Below are 15,387 nucleotides of genomic sequence, written 5' to 3'. Positions count from 1 at the left end.
CCTTGGAGAGCGGGCCACACCTTGTAACCAGGTTATGGAACTTTTTGTTACGCTTTCTTTACTTGTGTTACTCCCCTTTATGTTCGCGTTAATCGCTTAGTCGTGTCCAACTCTTTGTGACCCCATGGACTGTAGTCCGCCAGGTTCCACTGTCCATGGGATTCTCCAGGCAAGAGTACTGGAGTGGGTTGCCATTTCCTTCTCCAGGGGATCTTCCCGACCCAAAGATCAAACCCGGCTCTCAGTTAATACCCTTGACTTTGGTAAATTCAGATTTAAATGTTCCAGCCTTGCTTCAGAATTGCCACTGGTTTTAAAAGCAAACATGTAAAACTGGAGGCGTTAAAAGGGAAGCAGTGCCCCCCTGAGGCCAGTTTAGTGCTGGCAGCAGTAACCAGAGGCATCCCTGAAGACCTGTGCAAACTACTGAGATTGAGATTTAGAGCTGGTGCTCAGTGGGGGAGGCCATCTTCATCACTGTGTGTTCTCCACAATTTCTAAACCCATTGCAGATGAACATCCTTTTACAGGAAGTGTGTAGTGCTGATAGATAGCATACAGGTTAGGCTTAGGCTGGAGTCCGTGTGACCACAAGCAAGTTATTTCATCTCTCTGCGCTTCAGTTTCCTTAGTGATACAATATGTGTAATAGTGCCTCTCTGAGAGGACTTATTAATAGGATTAAATAGATTACTATATAGGATTACTTAGCACAGCACCAGGCTTACAGCACATCCTCAGTACCAGTCCTCTGTTATTACTGTAGTCTCTCCCCAGACTTGTTTTATATCATGCTGATTAACAGGACCAAACCATCTTCTTCCATGGGTCTTCTGGCTTCTTGGAAAATCAGCAAACTATAGTAAAACTATAAACATCAGCTCCTAAGATTCCAGCACCGGCCTAGGCGCTGTAAGAACTGAAAAGAATCTTATAACACGGTTCTCGTCCTCTGCGTCCTCACAAACAGGTTGGAAAGGTAGATGCATGGGTTTAATTGTGGCTCCATTGCTTAATAACCTTGATGATGTTGGACAAGATTTTTTTTTAAAAAATCTCTCTAGAACTCAGTTTCCTCTTTGGCAAAATGTGGATTATAATAGTGACTATGTCATAGGGCTAATATGAGAAGTAAATAAGTTCATAAAGGTAAAATGCTTACAACAGTGCTGACATATGGTAAGTGTTAGTTTCCTGGTATATACCATCATGAAGCAGCGCATGTATGATGAAGTACCAATAAGAGGGGTGTCTCGGGGATACAGCAGGGGTTCGTGTAGCTTCATGAAGCCTCATGGAAGAGATAAGACTTGAGCTGGGGTTGCAGGTTGGATAGCACTGGGATAGGCAAGACAAATTCATAGTAGTCCCCAAAACACTGAGAAGGAAATTGGCAGGGACATTTGTTATTTGTATTTGTCAAAATACAGACTGCTTCATTATTTCTTGCATGCCAGAAACTTGAGAATTTCAATGTGTTAATAAATGGATATAGATGCTTAACAAATATTTTCTGAGTTGCAAAAGAGACAGGGAAGGTACTGTGTGTTACTTATCCCTAAAAGTTATGTTGGTTTCTTAAATTCTATAGAACTTTTGGTCTGGATTACTGGAGCTAAACTTACACAGTTTATGTAGTTGGGAAAAAATGGAAGAAATTGTAGCCACAGGATCCTATTTCAACAGCAGGTGGCTCCCTCACACATAGGTGACAAGAGTGGCCCTGTGGTCTACACAAGGATCACTTATGAGCAGCTGTATGTCCTTGAGGCTGGATTTGGAAATAGTTTTTTGCATTGATTTTTTTTTTTTTTTTGCGCTGAGTTTTGTCTGAAAGATGACATTCATATAGCACGAGGGAATTTCTTCTTTCTTGGGCGCTATGCTTACCTCTGAGGATCACAATCGGATCACTGTTCTTTCTGCAAGTGACAGTCAGATACTCGGCAGTACATGTTCCCTTATTTCTATCCTTGGAGGACTTTAGTAGCACTTCATTTATACATGCTGGGAGCATCACGAATTTGGACTTCCCACCTTTCAACATTAGAGTACAATTTTTGTACCAGCACCGATGACGCACCAGTCGCCTTTCATTTAATCACTTCTTGATAGTTCAGCTCCACAGACCTCAACTTCATTTCATCTGGCATGAGAAGGAACAGTTTTCTGCCAGCTGGGCCTGCTGACACCCACCGGTGTAAGCACAGTCCCACCCTGGTCAGCTCAGCCTTCGTCCGGCGTTGATTCTCCATGTCGGCTTGAGCTTCGCTGCGGCTCTCTGTTTAGGGTGCTGCTGGAGACAGTCCACAAAAAGAGCAAACATAGGCCCCGGTAGACTTAGAATAACAGAATCACAGGGCTGAGCGCTTACTCGGGTCTCCTGTGGTTCATACACCTCCTTTGATGGTTTTCTGAAGTGAGGAAGCCAGGGAGCTCACTTCGTCTGCACACACACAAATGTGACCATATATAAATGTACGTATGTGCACATATATGAACGCTTTGCTGTATACTCCAAACTAGCACAACACTGTAAATTAACTATACATCAAAACAATTTTTAACACTAAAGACTGTCCCAGAGTGGCAAAAATGGGATCGGTTTCCTCATATATGCTTTTTCGGATTCTTTTCCACCATCGGTTATTACAAGTCCAAGAGTAAAGGGGAGGAGGCCAGGGGCAGCTGGGGGAGGGGAATGAGAGAGGGGGGTTGGCGATGTCGCTCAGAGAGGAGAGGGACAGCTCTGCCAGAGCGTTCCGAGGGGCAGTGTTCTGAGCTGAGTGTCTTGTCCTCCCCAGATTATTATGTTGAGCCCACCATGAAGCGGTGCATGCACGATGAAGTACCGCTGAGAGGGGGGTGTGGATAGAGCAGGGCTGCACGTGGCTTCTTGAAGCCTCAGGGAAGAGACAGGACTTGAGCTGAGGTTCAGGTTGGATAGCAACAAGATGGTACCGGAAGTTCTGTCTTTGGGAGGTGTTAGGTTTAAAGTCCTGAGGGTGGAGCTCCTGTGATGGGATTAGTTTCTTATAAGAAGAGACTTCAAAGGGCTTCCTGCCCCCCTCCCCCCTCAGCGTGTGGATACGAGGAATGTCTTTCATACCCATGAGAAATGGGTTGGAGAAACGTCTGTTTAGGTCTTCTGTCCATTTTCTGATTGGGTTGTATTGGGCTTTTTTTTTTTTTGTCCCAACGAACTATTTTTATCCTAGGCACTTAATAAATATTAAAATGCTAGCCAAATTTTCATGTTTTTAATCTTATAGGTGTGTATCTAATAATTGTTGAAGCCAGAATTGCTTCCTTGTACGGTTAGTCTCACCTTGCTATACCTGTCAAAATACTTCAATTACCTGCTCAAACTGTCATACTGCTCATGGATTAATTTTAAATGAAATGCAACTCTAGCATAAGACTGTGATTTAAGAGAGGATATAGAGTATTTTGATGACCCGACTGACAACATATTTCTTCTTCCAGGTTTTTACCTGTCAGCGAAGGATTTAAGTTGGAATGTTAGCCATTTATGAAGACTCTTGACCTTTTGAATATTTATTTGTAATATGTATTCACTCACAAAAAATCGAGTGTGTATTATATGTCAGGCTTTGGTCTAGGAGCCAGGAACACAGAGATAAGTATGATCGGGCCCACTCCCCCAGCGGGCTCACACCATAGTAAAAGGAATCAGACGTGAACACCAGCCGGTGACCAGGAGGGTTAGGAGAGCCAGGGCGGACGTCTACATAGTGTGATGGAGGCCCAGGGGGAGCCAGCTGACCGTGTGAGGGTGGGAATAGGGTGACATTTGAGCTCTGTCTTGAAAAGCACAGTTGGGTAGGGCAAGTAATCTGATGAAGGGAAGTTGCTTTAGCCAAAGCAGAGAATGCTCACGGGAATGAGTCATTTATTTGCAAGTCTGGGTTCAGCTACAGCAGCATGGGCTTCCCCGTGGCTCAGTGGTAAAGAACCTGCCTGCCGAGGCAGGAGATGGGGCTCAGTCCCTGGGTAGGGAGATCCCCTGGACAGCAAATGACAACCTGCTCTAGTTTTCCGGCCTGGGAAATCCCATGGACAGAAGAGCCTGGCAGGCTACAGTCCATGGGGTCGCAGAAGAGTCGGACGTGACTTAGTGACTAAGCAGCAGCAGGCGTCAGTGCCCCGTAGAACTTTCTGCAACGACGGGAAAATTCTGTTATCTTCACTGTCCAATACGGTAGCCACTAACGGAATGTGGCTCATGCAACTGAGGGATTCAGTTTTAAATTTCATGTAATTTTGACTGGATTCTTGTGGTTGATGGCTGCTGTATTGGACAGTGCAGGCAGAGAGACAAGAGGCCAGATCAGGGAAGAACTTGTATCTCATTCTAGTGGGACTGACTGTTTTCTTGTAGGCAGGGGGACATCTTCAAAGAGCTGCACATAGGAAATTATTCGATCAGCTTTGCCTTTAGGAGGGGGTGCAGAGAAGAAGCAGACGGAACATTTAAGAGCCCTCAGAACACTAACTAGGGAAGTAATCAGGGAAGGGAATGGACTTTAGACATGCTCAGAAGGAGGGAGGGGCGGGCTTGGCGACAAGTCTGCTCGTGAAGGGTGATGGAGAGAGAGGAGAACTATCTGAAGCAGGTTCAGGCTGCTTCAGTCATTCTTCAGTCATTGCGTCTGCCATGAATTACTACTGACAGTTCACCCCAATAAAGAATGTCGAGTTGGATGGGTTTTGAGAGAAGATTTATGTTAGAGATGGTGAGCATGGATCATGTTAGAGATAATGAGCTTGGAGTATGTCAGAAATTCGGCTGAATTGTTACTATCTTCCTTCTTGCAGTGGGCCAGGAGGGACTCGCAGTCCAGCGCTCACCATTGGAGGAACAACTTATATTGAAATAAACTGATGGACTCTTTGACCATTATCTAGCCACAACAAAATAGCTCCTGAAAGTGGAATGCAGCTCTATTATAATTTCAGCAAACTGGTCAGAAAAATTCCTCTTCAAGAAAATGAGGACTCACAGACTGCAGAGTAAGGTGAGTTCTTTGATAATTGAGAAAAAATTATTTTGTTTTTAAAAATTGAAGTATCATTGACTTATAGTTGTGTTAGTTTCAGATATACAGGAAAGGGAGTTGACCAGATTGTTCTTTCTCAGATTCTTTTCCATTGTAGGTTATTATAAGATGTTGGATATAGTTGCCTGTGCCATACAGTAGGTCCTGTTATTTCCCTATTTAGGATATAGTAGTGTGTATCTATATATTAAATATACAGTAGTGTGTATATATGACCCACTTCTCTGGTGGCTGAGACGATAAAGCGTCTGCCTACAATGCGGGAGACCCAGGTTCAATCCCTGGGTCGGGGAGGTCACCTGGAGAAGGCAGTGGAACCCCACTCCAGTACTCTTGCCTGGAGAATCCCACGGACGGAGGAACCTGGTGGGCTGCAGTCCACGGGGTCGCCCAGAGTCGGACACGATTGAGCGGCTTCACTTGGTGTGTATCTATTACTCCCAAACTCCTAATTTATTCCTTCCTCCTTTGGTACCAATAAGTCTATTTTTTATGTCTGTGATCCTGAAAATTTTATTTTTTTTAAATAAGACTTTACCAAATTAAAGTTTGTCCTTGGGAGCCAATAAGCCATAGTCCCCCTCATGGAAGAAGGAAAGAACAAAGATGAAGTCAGTCTGGAGCCCAATCACCAGGCACCGTCCGCACCTCCAGCACCTGCTCTTCCAAGAAGCCTGTAAGCCTAGAAGTCCCACCCTTCTAAAGCCCAGGTACCACTGGAAACTGCAGACTCTAGTTTGAGGCGTGGTCAAAAGGGGCAAACCTGCGGGCAGCCTTTCTTCCTGGGGTTGCTCAGAGGTAGGTAGGAGACCCCCAAAGCATGCGAGTCAAAAGTGGAGTCAGGGGAAGATCTCCTGAAGCCTGTCATTTCAATGCCTCCTCCCTTCCCTCCACAATTATAATTCCCTCCAAAACCACCCTAACTTTTCAGTAAAGATAGTAAAGAATCTAAAATTTTGTTCTTTTTTTTTTTCCACTCTCCTAGTCCAAAACTCGCCTCCCTAACCCAGACTGTCTTGCATGACTGTTATGTCCCAGGCTGTTCTTAGGTGCTGGGGATTCCACAGAATATGTTCCCTGCCTTCAAGGAGCTTGTGGTCTAGTGGGGGGACAGACAAGAAAACAGACTCCCTGAGCGTATGGAGAACTCCGTCGGATGTACGTACTGGGGGACAGGTGTGGGGAGTGACTGCTTAGTAACTGTGGACACTCCACTTGGGGTAGGTGGAAATATTTTGGAGTCAGATGAAGCTGAAGGTTTAGGAACCTACACCCAATTGACAGGTCAGAGAAAGTTTCATAGGAGACATGGCTTCTGACAACATGGAGGAATTAACCAGATGAAGAAGGAAGGACATTCAGATGGAGGAAGTGAACTCTGCAGAGCTCTGGAGGCCAGCAAGTAATGCAGCATGGCCAGCGAGTAGAAAGAGTGTGGTCTGGAGGGGGAGGGAGGTGGTTGTGAGAGCTGACGTTGGGTGGGTGAGCTGGGACCAGGTCGTGGGCATGTTATATGCCATGCCAAGAAGTTTGCACTTTGCCCCAAAGCCACTGAGAAGCCTTCACGAGCTTTTAGGCAGGGAAATAACATGATCAGGTTTCCACTGTTTAAGTATTAACTTTAGTATAGGCAAGGATTTGGAGGGTCCCTGGCTAGAGAGGGGAGCTCATCTAATTGGCTTTTGTAATCCAGGTCAAAAAGAAGAAGAAAAAGTAGTTGCTTTAATTAATTCAGAAGTGGGAATGGAGAGACTTGAATTGATTCAAGAGACAATAATGAAGACTGGGTTGTTAATTTAAGGATTGAGGAGATGAGTGTGGGAGTGGATGGGTGAAAGACAGGGAGAAACTCACCTTTTAAAAAGCTACCTAGTAACATCATCTGCATATACAAAGTAGGTAAATAGATCTCTGAATTCTTCATGGGGGACTCCCAAGGAATTTCTGATATGCTATTTCTCAGTCTCCAGTGTTGAGAATCACTGTTACAGAGGCTATAATGTAAAGGGTTTTATGCTTTAGACCCTGTTCTTATTCATTAGGACTATGTATATGAAATTTACCTCGTTTGAGGGGAAAATACTTTTAAGAAAGAACCACTTCAGTTCAGTTCAGTTCAGCCACTCAGTCATGTCTGACTCTTTGCGACCCCATGAATCGCAGCACGCCAGGCCTCCCCGTCCATCACCAACTCCAGGAGTTTACCCAAACTCATGCCCATCGAGTCGGTGATGCCATCCAGCCATCTCATCTTCTGTCGTCCCCTTCTCCTCCTGCCCCCAATCCCTCCCAGCATCAGGGTCTTTTCCAATGAGTCAACTCTTCACATGAGGTGGCCAAAGTATTGGAGTTTCAGCTTTAGCATCAGTCCTTCCAATGAACACCCAGGACTGATCTCCTTTAGGATGGACTGGTGGGATCTCCTTGCAGTGTGTTCTTGTAATTCCACTTCTCTTGTAACACTTGAAAGAACAGGACCCCATGCTTGGGGATCTGCAGTAAATGTTTCAAGTCAGCCCCCAGCCACACCCCCACCTAGATTGTGAAAATCTGACCCTAAGGTTTGCTGTTTCCCCAAGGACTGAGGCATGTGATGGAGAAAAAGATGGGAAACTGATAATTAATGCTTTTGTTCATCTTTCATCTTACCTTTAAAGGTAATTGACAACCATAAAGAAAGGCCAATTTTTAGGGGTAAGTCTAATGAACTTGGGCTTCCCAGGTGGTGCTAGTGGTAAAGAACCTTCCTGCCATTGAAAGAGATGTAAGAGACATGGGTTTGATCCCTGGGTTGGCAAGATCCCCTGGAGAAGGGTACAGCAGTCCACTCCAGTATTCTTGCCTGGAGAATCCCATGGACAGAGGAGCCTAGCAGGCTATAGTCCATAGCGTCATACAGAATCAGACACAACTGAAGCAACTTAGCATGTATGCATGCTGATGAACTTAAGAAGCTTCCTGTTTTTGTGTCAGGAAACTCAAATTTTGCTTTTTTTTCCGGCTCTTCTGTGCCCATGTAACTAACTCTAAAGAGGAATCTCTCTAAGGAAGATGATTAAGAAATGATCTTGTGAATCTTCTTGACTGAAAGGATGTGGGAAAGCAGACTAAAAATAGTTAATGATTTTTCTAAGGGAAACTTCAGTAAGAATGACTTGCATTGTCTTCCTTGGGCAATGCTTTCTTTTTCATCATTACTCTGAAAATTCAGCTGCCCACTCCATTAGCAAGCATTTCTGTGGAGAAGGAAAGTTAAACTGGAAAAGGAAATTGTCAGCTAATTCTAAGGCTATGACTTCCTTCATTTCAAAACTGGTAAACCACACATATTACATAGACTAACATGATGATTTGTGTTTTGAAAAAATAGCCAACTGTTGCATAGTGTATGGATAATAATAGAGAACATGAGTGAGATAGGTGAAAAGCACGAGATCTGAATTTTTATTTTAACTTTGAGGATTTCTCGAAACCAGGATGCAGCTCTATTTTAATGATCTATATAGACCAAAAGGATAACCCAAAGAGGAGAAGTTCTCCATTACTGTGCCTTTACTTTACTTTTTATTACGAGATATAACATATACAGAAAAGGTTAGTGTAACATATGCACCGTTGAATAGTTATAAAGTGAACATCCATATAAATACTGTTCAGGTGCATGAGAGAATCTTAATCAAGAGTCTACTGACACTTGCGGAGAATTTGCCCATCTCTCTCTTTTTTTAACACTGCATAGGTGTCCACGCTGCTAAGTTAATACGGTTGTTTAAGAAATCTAGTTTTTGACATCCTTTAGCTCACTGAGGTGTAGTGACCCTGTCTTCTGTCTGAGCCTTGGGTGGGTCCCTCTGTATCTTGCGTGTCTTTTTTTTTTTTTTTTTAAGTTATCCTCGCCCATCCCTTCCAGGAAAGGCTCTCTTGGACGCAGCCACGCCCAGGCCCCGCCCCTTTCGGGCCCTAGCGTTTGGTCTCCATGGTTACGCCGAGAGTGCCGGGCTGCCGTGAAAGCCCCGGGGAAGAATCGGGCAGACGCTGCTCCAGCTCGTCACTACAGCCAAGGTCAGCGCAGCCCGGGCTCCGCGCCCTTGATCCCGGAGTGTACCTCGCGAGGAGGCGGGCATGGGTCAGCGGACGGAGCCTGGGCCGCGGGAGCATGTCGTCTAACCTGGTTCAGGCGACGCTGACAAGGACTCTTTCCAGGCCCCGCCGCTGAGCGTAAAGAGCGGTCGCTTCCGGTCGGAGGCTCACAGGTCCCCAGGTCAGACGGCTGAGCCGTGCTGGGCACCGCTCGCACCCGCGCCGGCCAGAACTCGGGAGGTCTAGGCTGGGGCGGGGGGCGTGGGCAGGGTCGGGGGGCGTGGGCAGGGTCGGGGGGTGTGGGCAGGGTCGGGGGCGGGACCGAGGAGAACCGGGAGAGACCTGGGCTGGGTAGCCCGACGGCGCATGCGCACACGCGGGCCTTCTATCCACCGAGCAGGCGCTTGTTAGTTACCAGCTGCTGGTTGATGCGCTTCCTTTCTGCCACGCGCTGTGTTAACCGCTAAGTATGTAGACTGGGAAAGGAGTAAGTCAAGGCTGTATACTGTCACCCTGCTTAACGGAGTACATCTTGCGAAATGCCGGGCTGGATAAAGCACAAGCTGGAATCAAGATTGCTGGGAGAAATATCAATAACCACAGATACAGAAATAACACCACCCCAATGGCAGAAAGTGAAGAGGAACTAAAGAGCCTCCCGATTAAAGTAAAAGGGAGAGTGAAAAAGTTGGCTTAAAACTCAACATTCAGAAAACGAAGATCTTGGCATCCGGTCCCATCATTTCATGGCAAATAGATGGGGAAACAATGGAAACAGTGACAGACTTTATATTCTTGGGCTCCAAAATCACTGCATATGGTGACTGCAGTCATGAAATTAGAAGAGGCTTGCTCCTTGAAGAAAAGCTATGACCAATCTAGACAGCATATTAAAAAGCAGAGACATTACTTTGCCAAGAAATATCCCTCTAATCAAAGCTATGGTTTTTCCAGTAGTCAAGTGTGGATGTGAGAGTTGGACTATAAAGAAAGCTGAGCGCCGAAGAACTGATGCTTTTGAACTGTGGGATTGGAGAAGACTCTTGAGAGTCCCTTGGACTGCAAGGAGATCAAACCAGTCAATCCTAAAGGAAATCAACCCTGAATATTCATTGGAAGGACTGATGTTGAAGCTGAAACTCCAGTACTTTGGCCACCTGATGAGAACTGACTCATTGGAAAATACCCTGATTCTGGGAAAGATTGAAGGCGAGAGGAAAAGGGGATGACAGAGGATGAGATGGCTGGATGGCATTACCGACACAATGGGCATGAGTTTGAGTAAACTCCAGGAGTTGGTGGTGGACAGGGAGGCCTGGCGTGCTGTGATTCATGGGGTTGCAAAGAATCCGACACGACTGAGCGACTGAACTGAGCTGATGCAGAACTCAGTCCTCAGGACAGCTCCAGGGAGAGAGTACTAGTAGGATTTATAGTTATCAGATGAGAAAACCACTGCAAAGAGAAGTTAAGGAAATGCACAAGGTTTCAGCTAGGAAATGGGGCTCGGTGGGAACCAGGCTCTCTGGTCCTCCTGGACTAGCTGCCCGGTGTTGTTGACCTTACCTGAACCCTAATATGCTGAAAGTGATCTTTACCTACCTGGGATTGCCTTTGTTATTCTCTGCATGCTAATTTCCCCTGTGCTTATTTACAGATACAAATCAGAAAACCTGATCACTATTAAAACCTACCATCTACCACCTTTCCACGAGTTCATTTTTTTCCCCATGATCCATGACTCATTATTTGTTTTGCTTTTTTTGTTTTCATGTTTTTAATCAAGAGTCTAAACCTTGACTTGGATGTGCAAGAAATAGAATTTTGATGATTCGAGCAAGAATTGTGTTCCAAGAGTCTCTGATAATTATGAAAGGTCATTTAGTGAATGTGATGAAATACGCATGTCCTGTTTCAAGCTGACTTTGCCGCCTACATAGTGGAATTTCTCACTAATTGTACTCCTACACCCACCCCCCATCTCTAATACTGTTTAACATTTTTTAATTAAAAATATCATGTTATAAGGGTACTTTTGATGACCACCATCATTTAAATAAGGAGGAAATGTTTCAATCATTAACTCCCAATTGCTCTCACTGTTATTATCAGTCCTTCATTTTTATAAATATGAAACCAACTAATGAAAAACCAGAGGGGCCTATATACTAGTAAATATTATTAAGTTAATAAATAATATGACTCTTTACAAATTTATTAGTGGTGGAATCTCAAAAGGAAAAAATAATATATAAATACAATTTAAAAACTCTTTTTATTTAGAATGCTTCCCACTCAGGCTGAAAGTGTTATAAAGAGTATCATTCGAGAAATAGGACAAGAATGTGCAGCCCATGGAGAGATTGTTCCTGAAACTCTAGTTGCTTTTATGGTAAGAATAAATATTTTTGTGAATTACTGCTTTATTAAATTTTTTTTCAGCAGTGCCTATTTTCTCTTAGAATTCTGTGACATTTTCTTAACTGATTCCATTGCAAACCTATGGACATTGTTGGACAAACTGTGTGTGTGCGCTCAGTCGTGTCCGACTCTGCAGCTGCGCTGTAGCCTGCGAGGCTCCTCTGTCCGTGGGATTTCTCCAGGCAAAAATACTGTCGTTGTTTTCTTTAAGTCTATAGAGCATGTTAGTTCTAGATTTAAGAGACTGATTAGAAAATCTCAAAGAATCTTAGAAACATCAATAATGTTTTTCCTGTGCTGTAAGTTTTTTTCTTTTTAACATGTATTGTTCACTGTTGTAAAAATTACTCATTTCCTTGATATCTCTCTGTTCTTGCTTTTTGTTTAATGATACACAATAAACTATGATAAAATATTCCAATTAGTTTCCCAATGTAAAATTGCTCCCTTTCTCCAGTTTCTGATGAAGACGCTGATGAATTGGGTTGTGAGAAATTCAGCTGAGTGATCGACCCCTGGGTAACCAAGAGAGAGTTGTTTGAAAAATGGAAAAATATTAAACTAATGTTGTGGTAATATGAAATAAATGTAATGGGCTTTTTCCTACTCTCAGGTGAAAGCTGTTGTTCTGGACCCAAGTAATGGCTTTAACACGGATAGAACGCTCACAAAAAGTGATGTGCAGAAACTGGTAAAGGTGATTATCCAACATTTCTCAAATTTTGAATGATTTACTCTCAATTCTAAATATTTGATTTGTGTTGATCTATAGTGCCTTCAGCTCCATGAAACAAAACCCCACCGAACAGTGGTGCAAACAAATGAGAGATTAATTTTTTTCTCATAAAATGAAGTCTAGAGGTTCATAGGTTGTTTTTCCTGACTTCCTAGGTCACCATCATGCATGTGTTTTCACCCCAGGGTCACAAGAAAGCTCTTCCGCCTTTAGGCAGGTGTAAGGTGAGAGGACAGAGGTCAAAGTATGTGTGCAATTGGATCTGTCGGTTTGTTTTTGGAAAATAATGGGCTTTCCCAGAATCCCTCCCATCTCTTTCCATTTATGGCCTGCCTGCGTGCTCAGTCACATCTGACTCTTTGCCCGTCAGTTCACTGTGGCCTGCCAGGCTCCTCTGTCTGGAATTTTCCAGGCAAGAACACTGGAGTGGGTTGTCATTTCCTTCTCTAGGGAACCTTCCCAAGCCAGGGACCGAGCCATTTATCTGGTGTCTCCTGCATCGGCAAGTGGATCCTTTATCACTGTGCCTCCTGGGAAGCCCTCGCATTTATTGATTAGAATGCTATTGCAAGTGAGCCTGGGATATTGATTGTTTTCCTCTTTCCTTTTTCAGCTGAAAGAAAATCTCTGGCTTAATCCAGATTGAGGCTTTGTTAGTAAGGAAGGAGGGGTATGGATGCTGATGGGTAGCAGTGTCTGCCACAGTATTTTAGAGACATCTTATTCATCTAATGAGACATTGAGAAAATTATTAACTGACTTATATACAGTTATATACAAATTCATATTCGTATAATTATTGATTCAACATAATTTGTGTTTTCTAAAAGAAAAATTGAAGCCAAGAACAAAATGATTCATAGGATAGTTTGAGAATTTGAGATTGACGTCTATACACTGCTGTATTTAAAAGAAATGAAGAGCTAACCATAAAGGCTCTACTATAGAAGAAAGAAAATAAAAGAAATCAGGTAGATGTGCCTGAAAAGCAGTTGTAAGAACTAAAGAAGGCAGGAACTTTAGATACTGTTAATTTTTCCATATGTTTTAAGTTTGACTCACTGGGTTTAGATGCTTAAATGTTTATTTTCTAAGTATTTGTGAATGGATTTCCTAAAATTTCAACATTATTTTTTCGCCTGGGCTTAATTATTTTAATTCCCTCCTTCACACAAAATATTTGAAACAAGCGTTCCCAGACTTGTATGTGGATATTTTCTGAGCTCAAGCAAATGGTAGAGGAAATTTTTATCATCTCTGTCTTCTCTCTCAGCCATCAATTTGCATAGTGGAACACAGGTCTGTCCGCAGATGTTAGAGGATCAGGATGGACTTTGGAAGCTTGGAACTAGGGGATATGTTGTTAGGATAACCATGCAGAAGAAACTCCATGATTCTCTATGGCGGCTGAGAGCTGGGTCTTTCTGTGCTGAAACTGAGAATGTGCTGTGAAGCCTGATCTTGGCAATAGGGGAAATGACTAATGATCAGTCAGAAATTTCGTTGGAAAGCTGTGGAGAAGAACCCAGGAGGGGCAGAAAGGGTTTTTCTCCTTTTCGTGGCTCAGGAAGCAATTCTCCCCCCTCTAACTCAACTCAATTGGCAAGAATAAAGTTTGATATATTTTTTGAATTTTATTTTTCTTATTGAAGTGTAGTTGATTTACAATATTGTGTTAATTTCCACTGCACAGCAAAGTGAATCAGTTATACACATATGTAAATTCTTCATGTTCTTTTCCATTATGGTTTATCCCAGGATATTGAATATAGTTCCCTATGCTCAGTGCACTGTTAATGTGACAGGGACCTTAACTGTCAATTTATATCATAATTCAAGTGATAAAGAGTGTTTCCTTTTTCCTCAATTAAGAATCATGTGGACAAGCTAACTTTTGCATTTGTAAGGTCTGTGCCTGGCCCGGCACCTCTCCACCGGGATGGGTCCAGGTGTCCCATCCTCACGCTGGCCTTCTCTCCCTTCTCCCAGGAAAGTACTCCTGGTGCCTGGGAGGTGGGCTGGGTGAAGCTGGTGTGCCCGCCTGGTACAGACTTAAAGTCTCATGTGAGACAGGGAAGAGTGGGGCTGGGGGGTGGAGAAGAGAGGAGAAAAGAAAAATTCACGTGGACGATCTGCCCTCAAAGGGCAAAACAGAGGAGGAGGGTGAGCCATCTGTGTGTGCATTGGTGCGGGGCAGGGGTGGGCCAGGGCAGGCCGGAGAAAACGGACCAGAGGAGGAAATTTGGAAACAGAAGGTGGGCTCAGAGATTGTCCCTGAGCAGAGGATGGTCGCCATAGCAGCTTCTCATAAAATGCACATGACCTCCAGCATCAGCTAAAAAAAACAAGGAGCATGAAGGTTCAAATAAATGGTACTGAGGAACTCAGGAAGAGCTCCAGTCATGAGCATAAGCTTCATGAAATGCCCACCCACATGGAGTCTTCAGAGACTAACCTTGTCGAGGGCCTTGCCTCCAGCTAGACTACTAGCCACCTGGGCATGGTAATATTGGCTAACTCAGGGGAAATGGCTTATCACTTAATACATGTTACTGGTTGAATAATCCATAAAGCATGAAGTTCTGAGGAAAAAATAATACAAGAGGCTATTGGTAGATAAATATCAGAAGCTATTGCTTTGATGTTTCTCTTTGATTTTAAAAATACCTTCTGATTGAGAAGCATTTATGGGGTATTCTCTTTTAGCTTTGTGTGAATCGGCTATTGGACAGCAAAAATCCTTCCCTGGACACCATTAAGATGCAAGTCTACTTTGATATGAATTATACAAGTCGAGGTAACATATATCTACCTATGTTGATACCCTTTAAAAGAAGATTCATTTAAAAAAAAAGATTCATATTGTATTTCAGGTTATAGGGCTTCATTTGGTTGATGAAGAACAATATAACTTTTTTGTCTGTCTTTTGAATTTTTTTCCAACTTTGAAGAATGTAATAATGTTGGAGATGCGAAATGAGACCATTGACCTTGATGAGCGTCAGAAGCTTCTGAGTCTGTTGCGCTTTACCTGTTATATGACTCATGATAATATCGTAAAGCAGCCAG

At 43.5% G+C, this 15,387-nt stretch overlaps 1 protein-coding gene across 4 annotated transcripts in view; it reads left to right on the top strand.

Annotated features, from left to right (window-relative positions):
• The first annotated feature begins 9,033 nt into the window (after window positions 1-9,033).
• The window catches only part of CFAP206 (cilia and flagella associated protein 206), a 29,750-nt gene continuing 23,396 nt past the window's right edge, over window positions 9,034-15,387 (top strand). For 3 of the 4 annotated variants that reach the window (XM_020879134.2, XM_020879131.2, XM_070450150.1), the window contains exons 1-4: window positions 9,034-9,143; window positions 11,445-11,553; window positions 12,196-12,279; window positions 15,025-15,115. In XM_020879134.2, coding sequence (XP_020734793.2) covers window positions 9,058-9,143; window positions 11,445-11,553; window positions 12,196-12,279; window positions 15,025-15,115 — 370 coding nt within the window. In that variant the 5' untranslated portion in view covers window positions 9,034-9,057. Of the gene's footprint in view, window positions 9,144-9,284; window positions 9,343-11,444; window positions 11,554-12,195; window positions 12,280-15,024; window positions 15,116-15,387 lie in introns of all 4 variants that reach the window. The other variant, XM_070450151.1, reaches the window with a different exon arrangement.

Source organism: Odocoileus virginianus, chromosome 19 (genome assembly GCF_023699985.2).
Source record: "Odocoileus virginianus isolate 20LAN1187 ecotype Illinois chromosome 19, Ovbor_1.2, whole genome shotgun sequence".
Lineage (NCBI taxonomy): Eukaryota > Metazoa > Chordata > Mammalia > Artiodactyla > Cervidae > Odocoileus > Odocoileus virginianus.
This window is presented reverse-complemented; position numbering and strand designations above follow the sequence as displayed.